Here is a 21,937-nt window from a genome sequence, read left to right as displayed (position 1 = left end):
GATGTAGTTGGGAGGCATGGAAAATGCATAATCATCTCTAGACATGATGACCTACTTGCCAGCCTGCCTTGAGCAACGCGCCAACATAGAAGCTCGTCCTCCGTTGCTGCTTTTGTGAGGCCCTCCCGCCGCATTCCGTCATCTCCTGACAGACAAAGTTTTCCGGTGCACCTCTCCATGCTTCCATGAGATACTCTGATGACTTCTTGGGCTCGTCTGAGAGCACGAGATGGGCTTCATCGGCCGAACCGAAAAGATCGAGCGCGAGCTGGATATGTGAGACGCCTGCGTATGTCGTTACACAGCGAGGATTGACAAGAATTCGAGCTGGCACAAAGTCATCGTTAGGAACTGCGAGATCAGTGTCGTCTTCAATGTCGTCTTCGCTTTCAGGTATGTCCTCCATATCGGGTGGATCAATGTCTTCCTGATGACTGATGGCTGCTTCGGGACGCATGTGAGGCGCTTCCGGTGCAGCTTTGACAGGATCTGCAGCCTCTGCTGGTGCGGCGTCAGGTATTGCTGCAGCCGGCGGCACCTCCGGGGCAGGTGCAGCAGCTTCAGGTGCTTGCCGCTTTCGTAATTTTGCAGCGGGGATTGCTGCATCGAGTGGATCCTGCGCAGGCACGCCTTCTTCGAGCTCCTTCTGCTGCCCGTCTTCCTGGGCTTGCAGCTCTTCTGGGTTCTGTATAGCGACGGGCTCCGCCACAACAGGCTTGATCTCCACACTTTCGAGCACTGGATCACTTGTCGGCAGGGCATCGGCCGCCGTAAGCGCTGTTGCGACGGATTCTATCGGGTTGACGAGGTCGGCAAGATCGTTTGCGTCGTCGGTCGTAGTGTCGATTTCGACCTTTTCGCGGCTCGACACCGTTAGGCCGGGCAGCGCATACTCTGGTGCAACGGCCTGAATGATCTCCTCCATGGCTTCAGTCACATTACGACCGAGGCCCCGACGCTCGCGATCTTTGATGCGGCGTGCTTGGACTTTGACGCCCTCTTTGGCAGAATACAGCCACAGATCTCGGCAGAAATGCATCTGAGCCGAGTCCATGCAGGGTCCCTCTTTCCAAGCCGGCCGTTCAGCGCCATCCGCTCGACTAGCATTGTGAACACCGTCGTTGACGGATGAGCGATACGCCAGACCGGCATAATAAGACTGAGCTGGATCGACGACGTGCGTGCCCGATTCACAGCAAAAGACTTGGAAAGGTAGATGCTGGCCGTATCGTTCTGCCGATATCGTATCACGAGGAGGTGCTTCGTCGACACTGCTCGTAGATTTTGAGCCTCTGAAGAGGTTGCCCTCCATGTCTCGCGTCCGCCATCGATCGTTGAAGATGAAGAAGCCATTGTGCTCCTTCCAGTCCATCGAGCATGTCATAGCAGCGTGGTTGACTGCAGAGATGCGCAATGTCTCCATCAAGTCGGTCGGGCAGGTGAAGCCCTTGAGCCAGATGACTCTCGCAAATCGAATCCGTCGTCTGTCGTGTAGTTCGTGTAAGGGCTCGAGCGCAAGATTGCGTGTGTATGCTTCTTCGTGAGGATAATAAGCTGCCGCCGATTCGTGAGTCATCGGCGGAACGTGTCTGATTCTGAATGAGATGCTGAGCAAGAGTAGGATGGCTTCTGTGAGGTCACACAGAAATGGGGTCGAGTCTGTCGAGCCATAGTCGATGATGGACACAAAGACATTCTGTGGACCGAGTCGACGCGACATCTGGATGACAGTCGCCAACTGATCGACGACGAAGTGATCTGCTGTGTGAATCACCAGGCCAAAATAGTAGAGCGCGCCTGGCCGTGTGAGATCGCTGTATTCGTCCTCGCGCCGATTGACGCCGAAAGGTCGCGACAAGGAGCTACATGCCGCTGCCGCCCACCCGTTGAACTGCATCAGCTCGTCCACGACGCCGCGTATGACCTGCGACCGCGTCAGCGAGAGCTGCCGTACATAGAAGAGTCAGACAGACCTGCTCGTCTAGATGATAGGTGTCTTGGCTCGTCATGAATGGCTTCTGGAACCGGTTCCAAAAGTCTTCCTTGCCAGCCGAGATGTCCTTGTCAAAGATGTCAGGCTCCTCGTCTCGTCCAAGTCTGGACTGCAGGAATGCATAGTGTGATGCGTCGAGTACGCCTCCTGTGAGCGGCGTGCCCATCGTGATGCGCTCGAGCAGTGCAGGATGAGCGATCTCGCCTGGCGGCAGGGTAGACTGCACGACACGGGTCAGCCATGCAAGCTGCAAGTGCTGCTGGCCTACCTTTGCAGGGAAAACGACAGTCTTGAGCACAATGGCCGTGACAACACCGGCGAGTAGCCTATAGCCAAAGCGCTGGACTTGCACTCTGCTCCGCAAGCCTTCTGCCATCCTGCCTGGCTTGCTGTCCGTATGACTGACTGAAGTTCGCTGGGACTGCTGTCCGTTTTCGTCCTCGTCGGAGCTAGAAGGGTCAGACGACTTGCTCAGTGATCTCGGCAGCAGCGATGATCGACGTGAGGCTGGCATGAGCTAGCATACCTCGTCCACGCCTCCTCAAGAGCTCGCTATCGGCCTGCCTATCGCAATGGCTGGCGGACGCGAGCGCGCGCCGCTAGCTTCTCTGACTTTGGCTGCCTCTTGCCGGGCCTATAGCGGTCCTCAGAGAGCCAGAGAGGTCTCAGTCTGACGAGGGTGTACGTTTCTCGATCTGCCTCGGTGCGATCACCCGCTTCCTCGCTGTAGCGGATCTTCAAAGATCTTCTGAGCCGATGCAGTCTCGAACAAGCAGCGCCGCGGGATCCGGACCAATACTGAGACCACACGCACGCACAGCATCAGACGAGCTCAAGCCAGTCTCGCTAGCGTCCAGCATGGCACCTGCGCTCAACGGAGCGAGCAACAATGGCGCTGCTATGGGACTGAGCAGTAGCACTTCATCACACGACGACAATCTACATAGGCGGCACATTGCAGCCTCGAGCAGCTCCACCAATCCATCGACAGCACACCAGAGCACAAGCACGTATACCTCAGGTCCAGGCGCGAGCTCAGCCAATAGCGGTCTATCGCCCGTGTTCGCCAACGCGCTGCGTATCCTCTCTGCCCACCGAAGGCAGCTCGTGCTTGCCTTGGCCGCCATCAGCGCAAGCTTGCTCTTGCTCAACATTGTCGCGCCAGATCACTTTGGCGTCTTTTGGTCCGGCACTGGTCTGCTAGGCAGGAAAGGCACATATCTGCCAGGCTACGGCTACCGATCGGGCAGCTCGAGGCGACTTGATGCTCACTTGCGAGCCAAAACACGCACACGATCGGCCCTAGGCGGCGGCTCCGTCTCCTCGGTCACGCCAGCCAACTTCACGGAGGCGCCTCCCTTCACGTTCTGTCCGACGTTTGGCGAATCAGACGAGATTGGCCAGCTCTATGGCTCAGAGAGTCTCATGAAGACACGTGCGCATGTCGGTAGCTCGGACAGAGTGCGCAAGGTCATCCGACGTGCCATGGCAGGCCTGCCTATCAGTGAGTGACGCTCAGCAAGGTTGATGACTGACTGACCCGCTTTGCAGCCATTGGCGTACTCGGAGGCTCCATCTCCGCCTGTCACGGCCTAGACGCGACTCAAGCACATCCGCTCGGCAATCCAGTCGGACCCAACTGCTATCCCCATCGACTCTTCTCATGGCTCAACGATGTCTTTCCTCATCCCGCGAACGAGTTAACAAATGGTGCCCGTATGTCTAGTCTGTATGTCACTTGAGCAAGACTGATAGCATCGACAGTACGACGCACCAATTCGGCCTACTTTGGCTACTGCTCGCAGATGCACCTGCCCGATCGCGTCGATATCGTCATTGTCGAGTTCGACACCGAGGATCCTCAGTGAGTCATGGTGTCCTGATGAGCGCAATGTAAGCTCATGCTTGCAACCTCAGCGATAAGATCACCCTCACTTCGATGGATCTGCTGATTCGGTCAATACTCTTGCGACCCGACCAGCCAGCTGTGATCATGCTGGGTCACTTCAGCCCCCAGCTGCAGTACGTAAATTTCATAGCTTTTGCATTCGTACTGACCGAGACATACTGCTAGGGGCGAGCACGGCTTCGCAGGACCGGAAGTGTGGCACAGTGCAGTTGCGCAGTTTTACGATGTCGTGCATCTCAGCGTCAAGGGCTTGCTCTACGAAGAATATCTCATTAACCCGCAGAAAGTCCGGCAGTCATATTTTCTCGATCCTGTGCTGGCAAACGCAAAGGGACATGAGCTGCTAGCCGATACCGTCATCGGCTACCTCGAAGCCGAGATCTGCACCGTTTGGGACCATGCCGCCATCGAAGCTGAAATGGGAGGTGCTCCGATGCCATTCACAGGATCAGGTCTTGCGGCAGCCGGTGCAGTAGCCGTCGGTGGAGGTGCAGATGCACCATCTGGCTTGCTCGGTGGTAAAGGGCTTCGCAAGGGCAGCGATGCAGGTTTGGACGCGGAAGACGGCGCGACATCACAGACTGGCTCGCGTGATGCTTTGCGAGGCGCAGCTTTCTCGAGAATACCCGCATTCCGCATACTAGACAAGCCGCATACGATTCAGAACTTCCGCGAGATCAAGCCGAATTGCGCCTCTGCTAATGATCTCATCAATCCTCTGCCAGCTTCCGTCTTTGCAGGCACAGGCTGGACTGCAGTCACGCCCAAACCCTCTGACGAGGACGAGCGACATTACTGGTATTCGGAGACGCCCGGATCGAAGCTCAAGGTACCCATCAAGGTCGGCGCCGGCGAAATCGCTGTATACTACCTGCAAGGGCCGGAAAGTGACGGCTGGGGTAAGCTCAAGTGCAACGTCGATGACAACTACGGTGGAGCTGTCGAGCTCAATGGCGTCAGCGATTCGGGCATCAAGCAGCCAAAGTGCGTTGCCTGCAGCCGAAACCGGTACTATGCGCTAACGTCGCTGTTCACAGGGTGACGATCATCGATCGAGGCGTCGGCGCAGGAAGCCATTTCGTGTTTTGCGAGTTACAAGGGCAGATCAGTGTTGATGTCGCTCGCTTCAAGATATACGGCGTCGTACGTACGACCTCTGTCTCTATGCCCATACTGACTTTCGCGCTGCAGTTCTCCACATGACACCATTCACGCTCACTGATAGATAGCCCGGTGTATATGCATTGGGTCATACAGGAGTACCCTTGTGTGAGCGCGTTCTGGCTTGTCGCGTCGTCTGACTCGAGCTGGCAAACGGCTGTCACGCTCCTTTGCCCGCAGCTTTGACAGCCGTCTATTGTGTTCTCCACAGAGGCAAATGATTGATTATTCATGGCAGACTGACACTTCGAAGGGCGAAAAATGGGCAGGTTGCAATAGGCTTGTTATTGAAGATGGTCTGCTACAAATAGTGATTGAGGAAAAGGCGAATGTTGGGAATCGCAAAGCACTACGATGACGAGATGGAGACGCTGGCTGCTGTAAGTTGTGATCTCATTGCCGGTGTGGTCGGGATCGCACAGATCGTCAGATGCATGCCCACGACGCGCTAGCAATCCCAATTCAATGGACAAGCAGTCCTTGGGCTGATCGAGCTTTCGAGGCCTGAGCCTCTTCCGATGACCACAGCGTCGTGACGGGTCGCTTCAGCTTCGTTAGGGGGAGGATTCTATGTTGACGCTTGCGATGCCTTCATCTCGACATGAAAATCCTCAGACTGATCGCGTATCCCTCAATGTATACTCTCCGGTCTGTCGAGGAAAACGATGCCGGATTTGCCGGTGGTGAGGTCGCGCTGCAGTTGGACGGGGGATAATTCACCGCGCGCCCTTTTATATCCAGATATTGCGCCAGACCGTCGCGACCGTGCGAGATTTTGCGTGTCGGGCGCGCGCGCAACCGCATGACGAAGGCCAGTCTTGCCATCAGTATGCTCCCATGATCGCGTGACACGACCGCAATCATGCTGTCAGAGGACACGCGCATGCCTGCATCACGTCAGGCTGCCAGGCATCCCGCCTATTTCGTCGAGCCAAGTCAAGCTCAGCCAAGCAGATTGCCATTGCAACCGCGCCAACAGGCCCATGCAACGCAGCACACACTGGTCATGACCAGCAGCAACGATCGCCCGATCAGTACGGATTCATCAGCAGTGACGAGTCCCGTCAGTCCTGCATCGTACGATACCGCCGCAAGCCCGACGACACCCGTTGCACCTCAGCAAAGAGCCGCTCGTAATTCAGCGCACTTTATCCTGCCACCGCACGGGCAGTATGAGCAACGACGGCAATCAATACATGCCGGGTTTCAGGGCTATGAGATCGAGCAAGAGCCCGTATACCATCATAGCCAACCAGCGCAACAATACTACGCGCCAGCGCCCGGCCAACATGATCATCAACGCCGCTACAGTCAGCCGCAAGTAGCAGATGCACAGATGCACTATATGGGCTATCCGCCCACTGCAGAGATCGGTCTGCCCTATGCTGCTGGCAGAAGTCATCCTGCGACACGCTCGACGCAAGGCTTGCTCGACCATGGTTACGTCGATCCTTATCAGCAGCCTGGGCCGCTGCGGCAAGCTCAGATGCAGATGCCATACGCTCCGGCATATGCACATGTCTATGCGCCTGACGCTGCATACGCTCATGTATACATGCCTGACGCCGGCCAACCCCAGCAAGAATCGCCATCTGAGCTCAAATTCGCGCCTCGTCCTGATCTGACTCATCAGGCGACCGATTCGAGCCATGGATCCCGCAAAGAGATGCCCGAAGACTTGCCTGTCACGCCTTCGGCGCGCAAGTCGCATTCGAGTGAAGCTATGGACGAGACTTTTGCCGAATGGATGGGCACCACTGCACGCAATCTGGCGACACCGAATCAGCTAGCCTATCTCGGCTTGGTCATCGCGCAAGCTGTCAGCATCATCGCAATGATGATCTGTATCTTTGTGAATTATCAGCGGAGGATAGACTATCAGTATGGACAGAATGGTCAGAGCCCACGGCAGCGAAGCATTCAGGTCTATCTTGTCATATTTGTTCTTGCAGAGTATGTCTACAAGGATACGCTGTACCTTTGCTGACCACGCCGAGATAGACTTTTCGCTCTTGCCGCTTCTCTTGACGCGCTACGACTGCGCAATACGATACAGCTCGTTGGCTTGTGCTTCTTCAGTCTCCTCATGATGATCTACGCCGCCTTGATGCCAACTCAGGTCAGCCGCATTCGTAGACCGGCTTGCTTCGTACTGATAAGCGGTGTGTCCAGCTCTTACACGCCCTAGGCAACTACGAATCGCCTGCGTATCTCTACATACACAAGCTGATCGTCGCCACTGCGGTCGTCCTCGGTATCACAGCTGCACTGCAAGGCGCCCTGACCTTCAGGCTCTACTCGGAATACGGCTGGGAAGTCTTCAAGCAGATCGGAGCGGACAGGCGGATCAAGTCTGCTTTCACGTACTATCAGATCTTTGCCTGCATACTCAAGTTCGACTTGTACTTCCTCGTTGGCTTTGCGATACAATACCTCATTCTTGTCCTCAATCATGCCAACGTGGGCGCCCGCGCCATCCATGCTGGTCTCGTGCGCTGACACAATGCGCAGACGACCGAGTTCGCGGTGACGATTGCGGCATTGCCGATCATCTTGGTCGCCATCTTCTCGGCAGCCGTTGCTGTTCGTCTCGAAGTCTACTGGCTTGCGTTCCTTGCACTCTTGCTTGAGCTCGCCGGCATGGTGAGTCATACCATCGCGTGGTGCGTTGAAAGCTGATTGTCTCGTGCAGGTGTACTTCATCTACAAGCTATGTATGTGATGTATGCTCATGCGAGCGCCACGCTAACGGACAAGCAGTCCGTTTGTACGATCCGACGGAAGAGTGGAAATATCTCATCAGTCAGCGCACCCTCAGTAGGTCGTTATTAGCTCAAACCGCGAATGAAGCTGAATACGTTCAGCCGCATTCTCGGTCGTCTGCATCGTCTTGCTGGCCGTCACCTGTGCCATCAACGTCAAGTGCTGCCTCAATTTTGGCATCGGTCTCAAAGATCAAAGTAGGTCAAGCCTGCATGCCTCCTACTTTGCGCTCATATTGCGTATGTGCAGTACCGCGCTACTGGACAAGCAAGCCACGAGTCTCGCGCAAAGCCAACGGCACTACCCAGGATGACGAACGGCAGGTCACGCCCGGACGATGGACAATAGATTGAAGCCACAAACAGCTGTTGTTGTGTGTCACCACTAGCTGTCGCGAAAAACGCGCTTGACGTCGCGAGCTCGCGCTCAATAGCGGTGGCCGACATGGTCGAGCCGCTCCATATTGCCGGCTATCCTACGGACATGAGTCCGGCGTACGGCACTACTCAGCATGCTCAGAAGTCTGATCGACACTGTGGGAGCTCAGGCTCCAGCAAAGGTCAGAAATCAGCTGCAAAGAGCTCGATGGCCAAACTCGAGACTGCCAACGGTCTGGGCTTGCACGACGCTCAAAATCTCAAGCAGAATGCAGTAAATGATTTCAACCGAGCCAGCGAGGCCCAACTTCGGCACGACGTCGCGCAAGGGGGCGGCCCGTTCGTCAAGCAGCCTGTTAACGGCACTGGAGCGTCATACACCAGCGCGAGCTCAGAAGTGCATCGTGTCGATCAGGTTAGGGATGTTTCCGAGGCTGCATATCAAAGTAGCAGTCCTGATCTTTCGACGGGCGAGACGCTCGTGCCAGACGAAGCGGCTAATGGCTCGTCGAGTCAAAACTCCCTATCTCACGAAAGGCCATCCTCAGCCATGCGAGCCTCAAAACATCAGCAGAGCATGACACCGATGTCGGACATGACACCTATCGACGATCTGAAGACTTCAGTCATCTATGACGAACATATTGATACGGCAAACAACGGAGTCGCGCCTCTTGCAACGCAGCAGCAAGTCAGTGAGGTCGACGCCGCGGCGGGCATCGTCAACGGATCCTTCGTCTTCGTCGAGAGGCACGGAGTGGAACCTCCTCTCGACACGCCTGAACAGCGTGCATTGGCCGAAGAAGCTGCAGCCGCCTACATTGCAGCGACAGATGACGTATTGAGGTGCGCCCTGCGATGCGGATGTTAATCTGATTGATCGTTGAATATAGCGACCTGCTCGTGGATCGATATCACTTCAAGTCAAGACAGTCTACACGCAAGCTCACAATTGGCTACAAGCGCTCAAGCGTGTCGGATGTCGAAGTTGCATCCATTGTGGACGAGGTACGTGAGCTCGACTGGCCCGTCTTGTATGCTGAGATGCTAGGCATAGCTCTCGGAAGGCGTCATTGATGTCGACGCGGCCACCACACGGTGCATGGAGTGAGATTATTCTGTACTTGATGTCCGCTAGTCTGACACTGTTGAGCAGGCTGTCGCCACTGTTGCAGTCGTATCCATTCAGCACGATGGACTACCCCTCAGTCTGCCGCACATTCCGAGAGTATGCTGCCCAAGTGGATCCGACGCTCTCGCATACTGATTCAGGTACAGGCAAGTCAAGGCGTATCTGGAAGCGTGGACATCCCAGAGCCAGTTCGTCATCGGCATGACCGATCGATACGCAAAAGCTCTTGCACTGCAGCGAGGCGAAAGCATCGACCCACCCCGTCTCATTCCTCACGCTGATCATGCTCGATTTGCTGCAGAAGCAACTGCTCGCAAAGGCAAAGGCAAGGTGAAGCTGACGAATGGTCATCTCGCTAGCAGCCAAGGCTCGGCAAGTGCAGCGTTCGCTGCTCGAGGATCTGGTCCATCAGACCCCAGCAGCCAGTTCATTCGAGCTGGGCCTGCTTTGCCCTACATGCCGGTCCCGGCGCCGATACCAATATCAGGCCCACAACGGCAGATCACACTGGCAGAATTCAGCGAGCCAACGAGTCCTGAGCCGGCCGATGACGCGCACTTCTCCCTCGACAATCACAGACATATTCATCCCGAGCCACTCGAGACAGGCGTCTTCGCGACGCAAGATCTAGCAGCTGGCACGCTCGTCTTTGCGTTACAAGGCAAGCTGAGTGCAATCAAAGAGTCAGAATCCAATGCTCGCGATGGCACTGTCGATAGCCTACCCCAACATGTCAAGAACTTCTCCATAGTATGCTCACAACCTCAAGGCATTGGAAACAGACTCATCTGTATCGCAGCTCTTCGATCCCAAGACAAAGAAGAACTCGCTCTTCACTGGGCCGTCGCGCTTTGTCAACCACGACTGCAACAGCAATGCGCTGCTCTGTCGACTACCGAATGGTGTCGTCGGCTACCGTCTCCGTCGTGCTGTCGCATACGGCGAGGAGATCACCGGTAGCTACGGCCACGAGTACTTTGGCCCGAATAACGAGGACTGTCTGTGCCAGGATTGCGAAATGTTAGTCTCACACGGGCCCTCGTTGGTGCAGGACTAATGAGCTGTACAGAGGCGAGAAAGGCGCGTATCGAAAGTTGTCGGCAGAAGCGAAGGCTCAGTTGAAAGTTTGTCGAGAGGTCATCCGTCTCAGCAAGCCACCGCCGGAACCTGGTATGACTGGTCGCCGGGCAGCCTACCATACTTTCGCCCAGCATACCGTGCCCGAGGACTGGATCAAGCCCGGCGAGCGCACGAAGGAGCGCGCTAGAGAAGCAGAAGAACGGTCGGCACGCGTAGCGGAGGAAGAACGCGAGATGAGAAAGCGGATGGCAGCGACTAAACGCGAAGCAGCGCTCCAAGAACAAGAAAGGAAAGAACTGTCTCGCATGACCCAGAAGAGCAAGGGCAAGGGCAAGCAACTTGGTGATGCATTTGCGAAAGGAAAGCATGCCATGTTTGCTGTTGTCAAGAAACACAAACGTCCGAAGCGCAAGAGCGCGTCAAGGATACCAGTGGCGTCAGCATCTGTCCAGGCGACGCAGATACCGCCGAAACCGCTTCAGCCTGTCATCGGAAAGCCCTCGACGTTCGAGTCCGTGCAAGGCGACGACTTCGAGGCAGCCATGGCGGAATACTATTCGCGAACGAACAAGCGACCGGCATCGCCCACAGTCGTGCCCAGCCTTCGGGATGACGAGCAGAACAGCAAGAAACCGCGACTGAGCAGCGAAGACATGAGCAAGCGAAAGCGGCACGGTACTCGGGGCAAGGAAGGCATGTGGGGTAAGAGCTGGACATTCGTCAAAGAAGTCGATGGGGAAGAGGTAGAGGCAAGGCTGCGCAGAATCAGAATAGAGACGCAGCAGACGCGCTGGGGGCGATCGTCTCGTTCAAAGGTCGACCTGAGTACGCTCACGCCTGACTATCTCTCGCTCTGAGTCTGGCACATAGATGATTGCAACGTGGCTCGCGCGCGATCTGCCAGATTTGACGCGCTGCTTGCCAAGGTAGCCAAAAGCAGATGAGCGGCCTTTGCTCGCTTGTCTGACGAGCGGCCGCGCTTCGTAGCGCTCGATTGGGTTAGCTTGGTATGGACATCAGACTAGCGACTGAGCAGGAGAGCTCTCATCAAGCTGGCCTCGCTCAGTCCAACGCCTCGTCTGAACGCAGCCGAGTGGCCAAGTCAGTCCTGCCCGCCTATCGCACTTGTCCGCTGGTCAGTCTGACCTGCACGATCGCACACAGGGAGGTCAAGTCACTCTCTGGCGAGCTCAGGGGGCTCGTCAAGAAGAAGGATCCGTGGCATCAGGATGTCGAATTCCTGAGAAAGAGGTCAGTGCACGTCCACTCGCAGCTTCCGATCAAGCTGAGACGAGCTGCCGCCGGCAGTCTGCGCAAGCAATGCCTCATCCTTCTGTTCGGCACGACTTCCGCCGGTCAGCCCATCAACTCCTCTTCTCGATGGGTTGACGCCCTCAATGTGCTCTGGGCCGACACCTCCCATGCCATCATACACCTCTATCGTTCCCGAATCACCGCCCTCGACAGGTCCGCCGAGGCCAACAAGACTGCGGGCAACAGCCCAAAGAAGCCAAAGCCCGTCCAGCCTGCCGCAGACTCGAGCGCCGCCCGTCGACGATTGATCCACTCCTTCAGAGCGTTCCTCAAGACAGAGGAGACCTTCTGGGCTGAGCTGCTCGCACGTATAGTCTCTCGTCACGACCTCAAAGACGCTAGATCGTCTCTGATCGCGCTCGATATTCCTCTCGGCGACTGGCATGCGCAGCCTCTCGAGTCTCTCGGTCGCGGCTCAACGGTGGGAGCAGGCCTCGGCACCCGCCCTGCTGCAGCGAATGCCACGGGCGAACGTGCACGCCTCGCGCACGCTCACGCCGTTCAGCTTTGCTACAAGGCCCTCATCTGCTACGGCGATCTCGCTCGTTACAGCCAGCTGTACAATTCGGACGGCCTCAAGAAGCCTGCAACTTCGGGCAGCAATGGAGAAGCGAAGCGAGAGAAGAACTGGAGCCGAGGCGCAGAGTGCTACGAACAGGCGAGGTTGCTCCTGCCCGACAATGGTAATGCCCTTCTACTTCGTCTCGTCGTGCTACGACTTAAACAATATTGCAGGCAATTCGTCCAACCAGATGGCTGTGCTTGCATCGTATAGCTCTGATATGTTCTCATCTGCCTACTACTACTATCGAGCGCTCTGCGTCGGACAGCCATTTCCGACCGCACGACAGAATCTCGAAGTCACCTTCAACAAGGTCTTGTCCAGTGCCGCAAATCGCAAGCAGGCAGCGACGAAGTGCGATCGATTCAAACACGACGCGATCGCCTTTCAAGCTCGGCTTTTCTTCGCCAAGGAGTGGGTCACTCATAGCGATTGCATAGCTCGCTGACCTTTCGTGCAGCGTGGACGCCCTGCGCGAAGCAGATCTAGCTCTGCAGACCCTGCTGTGCTCTAGTCTGCTCGACCGCGAGCTTCCTTCCGAGGTCATCATCAAAGTTGTCGTTCTCGCAATGTCAAGTCTGTGGGATGCTCGCATGCCCGGTCAGTCTGATCACGTGCAATGCAAGCTAAACTGACCTGCGTCAACAGACGCCTCAAAAACTGCCAAAGTTGACGTGGGCTCGTCCTCTGAGCTTGTCCAAACGACTGCATTGGAGCATATCTTGCGCCTCGCCGTGAGCATCATGTCGATTGCAACAGGGGAAACGATGGAGGGCGATCTTGATGGCAACGCCGCTGATCCAGCCAGCGCGACCGACCTTGCACAGAGAATCACTGCCGTCACGCGGCGGCTCTTGCCTGCTCTTCGCATCCTGCACAAGTGGACAATGTGTCACGTGGATTATCTGCGCTCGTTTGTAGATTCACCCAGCGCAAGCGACCCTTTACTTGACTGTCTACAGCAGTTTTGGAAAGCTCATGCTTCCTTTTACAATGCCCTCAACGCTACTTTCGCACTCGAGTCATTACCAGCCAGTCAGACCTATCATCTCGAGGAAGATCTCGATATGATGGGTTTCTTGCCTCTCAAACGTGGGTCACGGGAAAAGACGGTCGCGCTCGAGACACACGACCTCGCGGGCCTTAAGCTCGCCGAACCTCGACAGCGACCGCATCCTAATGAAGAACAGCTAATGCGCATTTCCGACCTGTTGACCAACAGTCGCTTACTTGCTCGATCACCTGTGCGCTTGCAAGCTCAGGTCCCCTTCATAAGCTGAACATCTTCGTACGCTGTACGCTGCAGGTCTCGGGCACGCAATTCGTCGGCGTAACCATACAGCCACGTCCTCTGCACGATCAGCTGGTATGCTCATTGAGCTGAGCAGCCTCCTGATCTGATATCTCGCTCAGGATGAGGAAATCGAAGAAGATCCTGTAGAGCTGGCTATGCGTGCAGCTACCGGTGCTTTTCCTGACATCGGCTCTGAGACCTACCTCGCAATGGCTGACGACGATGACGAAGATGAGGTGCTGTTCCCGCCGCCCTCGCAAGTCCAGAGCTATCGTCCGCAGCAGCAAGCTTCGAACAGCAGCAGCTTCGTCCTCGAAAATCCCATCGATGTGACAGGTCGAGCCTCGACGCAGCCCCAGACTGCGGCCGACCTCCTCGACCAAGTCTTAGGCGGTCTGACTGTGCCGAGTGCGGCACCTGCTGTCTTTGCTCCTCAAGCACCAGCAAGCCCATCAAAAATCAGCATGACCCGTGCACTGCCATCCTCGGGCTTCAATGCAGCACCAGGTGCGCCGACTTCCGCATTACCTCTTCGTGGCCCGAACGGCTCGCCTCGTGGATCCGCTGCCGTCTCGTCTGCCAGTCTCTTCGGGCGCTTCTCCCCTTTCACAAGCGATCAGAACGGCAGCTCGATGGCCTGGCCTCAGCAGACGTCTGGCGATCTCATCACGCCTCGCAACGAAGCTTTCGAGGCCACGCGACCGTTGCACGCCCGCAGCCCCTTGCTTGATGACGCTCTTGGATGATCTCAATTTGACTCCCCGTCCCGATCATCAGCTCGTCCAGTGCATGTGCGCACCTACAGTCGTGCTTGCTCAATGTGCACCAAAGCGCCGCCCACAGATGCGCTACGGCCTCTGACGCGTCCGCCAGTCTGTCTGGCTGCTTCGTGACGGACGCGCTTCACTCATTCGCGCAGTGCAAAGTCATCGGCATGGCCCAGACAGAACGAGTGCATTAGCTTGTGATCTTTGACTAGCCAAGCCGGGTATCTGCAGTTATATCATTATAAAAAGTGCGGTCCATCTGAGTCTCTCTTGAATGAAAAGTACAGTGCACGACTTTGCAAGACAGGTGATGGCAGCATCGCGAGGGTATGTGAGCGAGCTTCAAGCTTAGGCGTCAGAAGTCGTGACGTCAGACGTGGGCTGCATGTGCGTAGAAGCGAAAGTCTGCGACGCTGATCCGCCAGCGATGTTCGAGCTGTCAATGGCAACAGGCAGGTCTCTCTTTTCGGCAGGGGCAACCACGCCGTTGCTCTGATAGCCTGGCAAGTTTTCTTCCTCTGCCTTTGACGTTGATGCAACGGGTGCGGCAGCTGTCGAAGATTCCTCAGGCGCCTTCTCGGCAGATGTCGTCGTGGCACCGACTTCTTCCTCGGCATCTTCGAGCTCATCAGCAGAGGATTCTTCATCGTCGACCTCGGCCGCGGCACTCGGGAGACCGACGTTGGCAACGGCGTCAGGCAGCGAGGTGGCCTTGTACTTGGTCTCGTCGCGCGGTGCGACGGCAATGGACTCCTTGGTGAGTTCCTTGATCGACTCCCACCAAGACATCATCTCCTCATGCGAGCGAGCCTTGAACGTGAATGCAGGTGCGGAGTCCTTCTTGCCGAAGCGAAGACCCTTGGATTCAGCCTTGTGGTCGCCTGCCTTGTAGCCTTCAATGTAGAACTTGTGCTTCTTTGCAGACTTGTCTGCAGGTGGTCCAAGAATGGCATTTGGCAAGTAGATGGAGAGAACAGGCTCGATGACGGGAGCATCGAGATCCATATTCTTGGCCTCGTGGAGATAGCCAGTAGGCGTGAGCAAGAAGACACGTTCCTCGTACGACTTTGTAAAGCGCTTCTTGCGCTCCAGGATGCCAGTACGGAGGGGCTTGGTGCGCGGGTCGTTCTGACCAGGGAAGGCGAGCGCTGTAATGGAGCGTCAGCCTCGGTCGTGGAAAAGAATGGCTAGATCTCACCCTTGGGATCGCGCTTTGGGGTGTCGTGGGGAACGAGACGAGACTCTTCGGAGACGAAGAACTTCCATTCGGCAGTGTCATCGACTGCCGTGAGGGCTTGAGTGATGACGGTGCTCTTGGCCTTGAGCTTCTCGAGGAAGATCTCTTGAGCCTCGGAGAAGGCCTTGGCGGCAGACTTGATGCCTTGCACGGCCTTGAGTTCGATGCCCTCGGAATCTTTCTGGTGCTTGATGACCGAGGCGGTCAATGAATTCTCCTTGTGGAGCTGGGCAAGTAGCTGCTTCTCGGCGGCGCCGTGAGTGATGTAAGGATCTTCCTTGGCTCCGACGGCTGAAAGGCCTTCACCAGTCATGCCAAGCGCACGCGAGTGGTTCCCGATGGCCTTGGTCGACGCTTCACGATGGTGATCGACATCGTCTGCGAGCGATCCGGTGTCGCTCGAGATGCTGTGAATGTGGGCCTTGAGGTCTGCACGGACAGTCTCGAGCTGGCCGACGACATTCTCGTGGATGGCACTGGCAAACTCTGCGTGAGCTTCTGCCAGCGACTTGGTGTTATCGCGCTGTGAGTCGCAAAGTGAAACGTTAGCGCGTGCTGCGGATAAACGCGGAGTACTTTGACTGACCATCTCATAAAGAGCATACTGGAAGCCGGTGTTGTCGGATAAGAACTGATCTCCCTCTTGGAGAGGCAGCTGCATGTCGCCAGCATGTTTTGTGAGGCTCTTGGAAGTCGCTTCCTGTCCAGTGAGAAGACGGATAAGCGGTGCAGGATCGCCGAAATTCATGCGACGGACCTCTGTGGCGGCGATTGAGCCATAGTAGCTGCTCAGGCTCTTGGCGATGTGCTGCAAAGCAAATCCGCAACGTCAGCCAAAGCCCAATGACAGAGAAGCGGTGAAGCGGACTTTGAACTCTTCGTATCTGACCAGAGACACAATATTGAGCACATGCTCCCATCATGATCTGTCAGTGGACTCACCGGTCAATAAGGACATCAGAGTGACGACCTTTGTTAGTGTCATGATGAGGGATCTTGCTCTGGCCTGTCAAATTCCGGACGGATCCGAGGATCAGTCCACTGTGACGAGATAGATTTTACGGGTCGAGACTGACCGGTCGAGGCACGCAGCTTCTTGCTCTTGTTGAAGATGTTAGACATGTCTACCGATGTGCTGTACGTCAAGATCGCTCCTCTTCGACTTTTATAGCGAGAGAGGTGAACTGCCAGGCCAGTCTAGACTCTGACGGCGGGTCAACCGGGTGGCGTCTCGATGACGTATGAGCGCGTCGCTTGTGCGTACACGTGCCCGGGCCGCAATTCCAGTTCGAACGGCGTGTCGCACCCATAGAAGCGAGCAGTCAGACCGGGAAAGAGCGTCGCATAGCAGCATCCCACTTCTGTACCTTGACCGGGCATGATGTCGAGCCCATTGCGCTCGAGCATGCCAATAGGCCGAGACGAATCGCATCCTAACCACACAGCCTTGACGGGTCGATCGGCGTGTAGACTGAAGCACCCCGCTGTAGGCTCGTCGATACATGCCCACACTCGCGGCAGCTCTGTCATGATTGGATGCTGTGAGCACGGCTGAGGCCAGTCGACATCGTCAGCATGAGTAAAGATGCTCTTCCCGTCCATGCCCGCGAAGCTATCGAAGCGAATCTGCAGATGAGCAATCGTATCGCGTGAGACCAGATGCGCTACTGCTCTGCCAATCGTTGACAGCTCGGTGCAGCCATTCGCACCGAGCTCGTGCTCGCCATCAAACGAAAGAATCGGCTTAGACGAATCGAATCCGAAGAAGCTGATTGTCCATTCAATCTGAACGGGATGCGAGGTCAGATTGACTGCCCATGCATCGTACACTGTCGCTTGCTGGTCTGCGCGCCGAGCGATACCGCAGCTGACGCTCGTTAAGGCTTGCTTCATGGCATAATAGGCCATCTTCGGTTGGGCTTCTGTGACGCAGATGGACCAGCTTGTGCAGGGCCAGCAATCATTGAGCTGCCATACAAGTGCTCCTCCGACTTGTCGGTTGCCATCGCTCTTCCATAGCCGGAGCCAAGACTTGAATGCCAGTTTCAAGCAATCGGCCTGCATGACCTGTGTGGCGTAACTCATGCCCTCTAGATCATTCGTGAAGCGGAAGTTCTCGGCGAGATAGCCTGCTAATCGTCGAGTAGCACCGGCTGCTTTGTTGTGGTCCTGCATGCGCTGGGACTGGGGATGTTGATCGCTGGGGTGACCTTTCAAGAAGCACTGGAGCGTAGATGTGTCAGGCAGAGCTTGCATCCCAAATTCGCTGACGAATCGACCAGCGAGCACGGGCCAATCCTGATACGGTCTCTGGTCGCCGTGCCAGACGTTCCATTGGTGAATATCGCCGCGGGTTGGGTCAGATGAGACTGCGCCGCCGAAGGGGCAACCGTAGCGATAGATACCGAGAGGATGATGCTCTGCAAACAGTCTCGGGATATCCCGCTCGTAAATTTGCCTGGCAGGGAAGCCCGTGTTGGCAAAGGGACCATCAACGAGCTTCGCATCGTATGCGCCCGATGATTCTGCAACAGCATAGTCTTCGTTATTGCCTGCCCAGACGATGATAGAGGGATGATATGCTAGTCGCCTAAGCACATCGACGACCTCTGCCTGCACATTCTTCCGGAATGCAAGATGCGCAGGATATATTCCGCAAGCGAAAGCGAAATCCTGCCAGACAAGTATACCTGCACGATCACAAGCTTCATAAAAGTCGTCACTTTCGTATACACCTCCGCCCCAAACACGTAGGCAGTTCTGATTGCCGTCTGAGACGAGACTGAGCCATTCGTAGTATGTCGTTGGGCTGACGCGAGCCTGAAAGCTGTCCGCCGGTATCCAGTTGGACCCGCGCAGGAAGATGGGTTTGTTGTTTACTTGGAAGTAGAAGGATGTGCCTTCGTAGTCGAAAGACTCCTCTTCGACAAGATCGACTCTTCTGAATCCGATCCAAGCGTCCTGCTTGAACGAAGCGTATCCTTCCCCGCCAATGTTGAGAATGACAGAATACATAGTTTGCCCTCCCTCGCCTGCAGGATACCAGAGTGAAATCTGTTTCAGATCGTCCGGTGAGAAAATCAAGGTGTATTCCAGCTTGCATGTTGTCACTCTGATCGGCTCGACACGTGCTATAGCAGGTGCTGCCGGATCTGCTGCCAGAGAAACAGAGATTGTGCCACCAATGGCAGCAAGACGCTCGGTATCCATGAGCATCTTGACGTGTACCTTGAGACCAGGCTTCAGGTCTGCCGAGACGCTTGGCTCGGTTCGCATTTCCGCTATGGGTGTCTCGATCAAGCGAACGTCGCGCCAGGGACCACAGGAAATAAGTTTGGGTCCCCAATCCCAGCCATATGTATACTGAGGCGTCCTGACGTAGACCCGGCTAGGGTCGCCATTCCAAGCGACGCGCTTGCCGTACTGGGCCTCGAGAGCCTTTCCGCGTCTGAAAGTTGAATCAAACGTGATCAGGAGTTCGTTCTCGCCCAGCCGGACATGTTCCCTGATGGGCAGGCGGAACGTTCGAAAGGCATTTTCGGTTTCGAGCACTTGCTGTCCATTCCACGCGATAGTTGCGAAAGTGTCCAAGCCATCAAACACGACCGTCTTGCGTTTCCTGAGATCATCAGCCGTCGCTATATAGGTGCACGCGAATTGCCAGCTACAATCGCTGACCCATTGCACGTCCTCTTCGTGCGTAAAGGGGTCATCAATCGCTTTGACGGCGAGTAGTTCAATGTGGATCTGAGTGGGGAATCGCGCAGTGGACTGCCAAGCCGTGATGGTGTTCAGGTCTACATTGGCGGGCACAAACGCTTCCTGACCGGGCGTCAGTCGCCAGCGCCAGAGCCGCAGATCCATCCATGCGACTCCGCCAATCAATCAATTAACGCGTCGTTCGTCGTTGACACTGCCGACCGTCGCTTGCCACCGTCAACATCCCCACAGTGAGGCAGCTGTTCCGTCGAACATACGCTAGGATGCCCTTGCGAGAGCTCAAGCTCAACGACGGCAACGTCATACCAGCCTCTGCTTCGATAGCCTACGGTTGCGGAACAGCTTGGTACGGCGCTACCGGCAATGACGGCATATCTCGTCCGCTCGTAGACGCCATCAAGCTCGCACTCGAGACAGGCTTCACTCATATCGATGAAGCGGAAGCTTACAGCAACGAAAAATCAGCAGGCGTGGCTTGGAAAGAAGCGGGCGTGCCCAGGGAATCCATCTACATCACCACAAAGGTGTTAGGTGGCATCGGCAACATCCAAGAGACGATCAGACGACAGCTCAAGGAACTCCAGACTGACTATGTCGATCAATATCTCGTTCACTCACCCGCTTTCTCAAAGTTCCTCAAGGGACAAGCCAACATACCCACCCTGTCCGAATGCTGGGCTGAGATGGAGGCCGTCAAAGCCGCCGGACTCGCCAAGTCGTGCGTAACATGCTCACACTTGCATTCGACAGGCGCTGACATCCTGTAAGGATCGGCATCTCCAATTATCGTGTGGCCGACATCAAGGCAGTCCTCGAGCACGCCAAAGTGAAGCCGGCAGTCAACCAGATCGAATATCACCCTTATATCACGGACACGACGTCCGACATTGTCGAGCTCTGCCAGCGAGAAGGCATCCTTGTCTCCGCCTATGCACCGTCTTTACCCGTCGTCCATCGTCCGGACGGTCCACTGAAGCCTGTCCTTGCCGAACTAGCCGAATCTATGAGCAAAGAGCGCGGCAAGCCAGTCACACCCGGCCAGATCCTCCTCAAATGGGTTCAAGCACAGGACATCATGCCCGTCACGACTTCTACGAAACAATCTCGCATGGAAGAATACCTCGACATTGCAAACATTCGCAGTCTCACGCAGGAGGAAGTCCAAAAGATCAGGACGGTCGGCAAGGAACTTCAGCACTCGCAATACATGATGAATATGGCGCCTCTGCAATCAAAATGAACGTAGATAGCATACGGCCCAATCGCAGTGTTGTACTATGCATCACGCCTCCGCCGAAGCGTTCTTGTCACTCGATGAGCCAAGCGCTCGTTTGACCACTTGCATCCTCGAAAGCCGGTGCGAGCCAGCGCAGCTGATCTCTAGACTGCTGTCACTGCTCGCCGCTGACACCGGCATCTGATACGCAAAGGGCGGTCTGCGCTTCGACTTGCTGCTTACCAGAGCAGCAAACGCGCTCTTCTTCTTCGGCTTCCCACCACCGCCCTGAGTCGTCGGAGAATCGGGCGTATCTGTCTCCGGGCCCGATCGCGATGGCGACGTGTCCCTGAAGAAGGCAAGCTTCGGTTGAAGGTTCTTGACCCTCTGCTGCATTCGACTGCTAATCTGCGACGTCTGACTGGTAGTCAGTGGACGCACGCCCGACAAGATCGGGCGGGAGAGCGACAGCTTGCGCGTCGTCGTCGTCGCCTCTTCTGATCGACCGGCTACGCAAGGAAAGCGCACGTCGATTCTGTTCGAGGGCGTCCGCCCGTGGGAGATGGCAACGATGTCGCCATGAAAGGCAGTCTCTGTCTTGGGACCATCCAGGTCAGGCCGGAGTGCCATGATAGATGAGATTGACGCGAGTCGTCGTGCATGCTTCCTGTCCTTGCTGTCCACGGAACGCACTGAAACTGGATGCCTGCAATCAGGTCGCGAAGGGAATCGCGGACAGGCAACGAACCCGAGCGTAGCTTTGAGGCCGTGCCTCTATCGTCACGTGAAGGCGTCGGCTCCTCGCCACCGCTCCCAGCATCTTCGATCGAGCGCGCAGATCCTTGTCGCTTCAGCACGCTCGACTTGGGTTTTCTGATACTCTTCATGATGGCAAGGTCACCGAAACTGGCTGCACGTGTACGAACACCCGCGGCCTTGCCCACTCGCAGATCTCTTTCTTGCGCAACATCCTCTATCGACTGACAGTTTGCCGTACTTTGGCTCGGGAATGCTTTGACAGACGCCTCTGAACAGGACAGAGATGCGAAACGCTGAGAAGCTTTGACTTCCTGCTTTCGGATACTGCCGGACGAGCGTTTTTGCCCGGACGGACTGCTCGGCGATATGGCGAGCTCGTAGCAATCTGCTGAGCTGCTTGGATCTTGTCGTTCTGCGCCGGGTCGGACAATCGTTTTGGGCTTGTAGGCGTGTCTCCAGCGCACTTCGTGCCCGATCTGATCCACGTCTGTCATGCCATTGGGCTGTGGGTCAGATGACACAGAGGGCGGAGCAAGCTCAGGCAAAGGCTTGTCCACGTTGGCCGATCCGGGCATTTTGCGAACAGAGGAGTCAGGCAGGGCGAGAGTGGATGGTTGCGCGTCAGGCCGAGCACCTGTATGCGATGCGCGACA

At 56.1% G+C, this 21,937-nt stretch overlaps 8 protein-coding genes across 8 annotated transcripts; 5 read left to right on the top strand and 3 right to left on the bottom strand.

Annotated features, from left to right (window-relative positions):
• Positions 1 to 6: 6 nt before the first annotated feature.
• On the bottom strand, positions 7 to 2,825 carry L969DRAFT_78096 (uncharacterized protein). Its single transcript, XM_014710833.1, has 3 exons — positions 2,262 to 2,825; positions 1,974 to 2,213; positions 7 to 1,924 (listed from the first exon to the last, which is right to left on the bottom strand). The coding sequence occupies exons 1-3, from the start codon at positions 2,505 to 2,507 to the stop codon at positions 38 to 40; spliced, it is 2,373 nt and encodes a 790-aa protein (XP_014566319.1). The 5' UTR covers positions 2,508 to 2,825; the 3' UTR covers positions 7 to 37.
• L969DRAFT_89727 (uncharacterized protein) lies at positions 2,600 to 5,516 on the top strand. Its single transcript, XM_014710832.1, has 7 exons — positions 2,600 to 3,497; positions 3,545 to 3,709; positions 3,758 to 3,857; positions 3,911 to 4,015; positions 4,068 to 4,886; positions 4,940 to 5,045; positions 5,094 to 5,516. The coding sequence occupies exons 1-7, from the start codon at positions 2,852 to 2,854 to the stop codon at positions 5,103 to 5,105; spliced, it is 1,953 nt and encodes a 650-aa protein (XP_014566318.1). The 5' UTR covers positions 2,600 to 2,851; the 3' UTR covers positions 5,106 to 5,516.
• Positions 5,517 to 5,830: 314 nt separating this feature from the next.
• On the top strand, positions 5,831 to 8,245 carry L969DRAFT_25633 (uncharacterized protein). The gene is made up of 8 exons (XM_014710588.1): positions 5,831 to 7,016; positions 7,065 to 7,182; positions 7,236 to 7,523; positions 7,575 to 7,706; positions 7,756 to 7,777; positions 7,824 to 7,880; positions 7,928 to 8,023; positions 8,076 to 8,245. Exons 1-8 carry the CDS (start codon positions 5,926 to 5,928, stop codon positions 8,177 to 8,179), a joined length of 1,908 nt encoding a protein of 635 aa, XP_014566074.1. The 5' UTR covers positions 5,831 to 5,925; the 3' UTR covers positions 8,180 to 8,245.
• A 25-nt stretch (positions 8,246 to 8,270) lies between these two features.
• L969DRAFT_96273 (uncharacterized protein) lies at positions 8,271 to 11,272 on the top strand (the record flags this gene model as incomplete). Its single annotated transcript, XM_014710831.1, has 7 exons — positions 8,271 to 9,049; positions 9,097 to 9,211; positions 9,261 to 9,310; positions 9,360 to 9,431; positions 9,482 to 10,085; positions 10,135 to 10,355; positions 10,405 to 11,272. The coding sequence occupies 7 exons, from the start codon at positions 8,271 to 8,273 to the stop codon at positions 11,270 to 11,272; spliced, it is 2,709 nt and encodes a 902-aa protein (XP_014566317.1).
• A 152-nt stretch (positions 11,273 to 11,424) lies between these two features.
• On the top strand, positions 11,425 to 14,446 carry L969DRAFT_52924 (uncharacterized protein; the record flags this gene model as incomplete). Its single annotated transcript, XM_014710830.1, has 9 exons — positions 11,425 to 11,516; positions 11,580 to 11,666; positions 11,724 to 12,412; positions 12,465 to 12,705; positions 12,752 to 12,891; positions 12,940 to 13,535; positions 13,598 to 13,657; positions 13,705 to 14,237; positions 14,278 to 14,446. The coding sequence occupies 9 exons, from the start codon at positions 11,425 to 11,427 to the stop codon at positions 14,444 to 14,446; spliced, it is 2,607 nt and encodes an 868-aa protein (XP_014566316.1).
• Positions 14,447 to 14,700: 254 nt separating this feature from the next.
• L969DRAFT_104998 (glycoside hydrolase family 2 protein) lies at positions 14,701 to 19,453 on the bottom strand (the record flags this gene model as incomplete). Its single annotated transcript, XM_014710829.1, has 8 exons — positions 14,701 to 15,500; positions 15,551 to 16,112; positions 16,176 to 16,289; positions 16,347 to 16,397; positions 16,458 to 16,473; positions 16,532 to 16,595; positions 16,666 to 16,751; positions 16,854 to 19,453. 8 exons carry the CDS (start codon positions 19,451 to 19,453, stop codon positions 14,701 to 14,703), a joined length of 4,293 nt encoding a protein of 1,430 aa, XP_014566315.1.
• Positions 19,454 to 19,572: 119 nt separating this feature from the next.
• On the top strand, positions 19,573 to 20,549 carry L969DRAFT_52801 (uncharacterized protein; the record flags this gene model as incomplete). The annotated part of the gene is made up of 2 exons (XM_014710828.1): positions 19,573 to 20,027; positions 20,078 to 20,549. The coding sequence occupies 2 exons, from the start codon at positions 19,573 to 19,575 to the stop codon at positions 20,547 to 20,549; spliced, it is 927 nt and encodes a 308-aa protein (XP_014566314.1).
• A 42-nt stretch (positions 20,550 to 20,591) lies between these two features.
• On the bottom strand, positions 20,592 to 21,859 carry L969DRAFT_96269 (uncharacterized protein; the record flags this gene model as incomplete). The annotated part of the gene is made up of 2 exons (XM_014710827.1): positions 20,592 to 21,223; positions 21,274 to 21,859. The coding sequence occupies 2 exons, from the start codon at positions 21,857 to 21,859 to the stop codon at positions 20,592 to 20,594; spliced, it is 1,218 nt and encodes a 405-aa protein (XP_014566313.1).
• Between the last annotated feature and the right edge of the window lie 78 nt (positions 21,860 to 21,937).

This window comes from Mixia osmundae (assembly GCF_000708205.1).
Source record: "Mixia osmundae IAM 14324 unplaced genomic scaffold scaffold_9, whole genome shotgun sequence".
Classification (NCBI taxonomy): domain Eukaryota; kingdom Fungi; phylum Basidiomycota; class Mixiomycetes; order Mixiales; family Mixiaceae; genus Mixia; species Mixia osmundae.
This window is presented reverse-complemented; position numbering and strand designations above follow the sequence as displayed.

Excerpts from the sequence above, each read along its gene's own strand:
- L969DRAFT_89727 (XM_014710832.1), top strand. The coding sequence starts at position 2,852 with ATGGCACCTGCGCTCAACGGAGCGAGCAACAATGGCGCTGCTATGGGA. Across the intron at positions 4,016-4,067 it reads CACTTCAGCCCCCAGCTGCA|GGGCGAGCACGGCTTCGCAG; the intron begins GTACGTAAATTT and ends ACATACTGCTAG. Across the intron at positions 4,887-4,939 it reads TCGGGCATCAAGCAGCCAAA|GGTGACGATCATCGATCGAG; the intron begins GTGCGTTGCCTG and ends CGCTGTTCACAG.
- L969DRAFT_25633 (XM_014710588.1), top strand. The coding sequence starts at position 5,926 with ATGCTGTCAGAGGACACGCGCATGCCTGCATCACGTCAGGCTGCCAGG. Across the intron at positions 7,524-7,574 it reads TTGTCCTCAATCATGCCAAC|ACGACCGAGTTCGCGGTGAC; the intron begins GTGGGCGCCCGC and ends CACAATGCGCAG. Across the intron at positions 7,881-7,927 it reads CATCAGTCAGCGCACCCTCA|CCGCATTCTCGGTCGTCTGC; the intron begins GTAGGTCGTTAT and ends GAATACGTTCAG.
- L969DRAFT_78096 (XM_014710833.1), bottom strand. The coding sequence starts at position 2,507 with ATGCCAGCCTCACGTCGATCATCGCTGCTGCCGAGATCACTGAGCAAG. Across the intron at positions 2,214-2,261 it reads CTGTCGTTTTCCCTGCAAAG|TCTACCCTGCCGCCAGGCGA; the intron begins GTAGGCCAGCAG and ends CGTGTCGTGCAG. Across the intron at positions 1,925-1,973 it reads CCTATCATCTAGACGAGCAG|GTCATACGCGGCGTCGTGGA; the intron begins GTCTGTCTGACT and ends ACGCGGTCGCAG.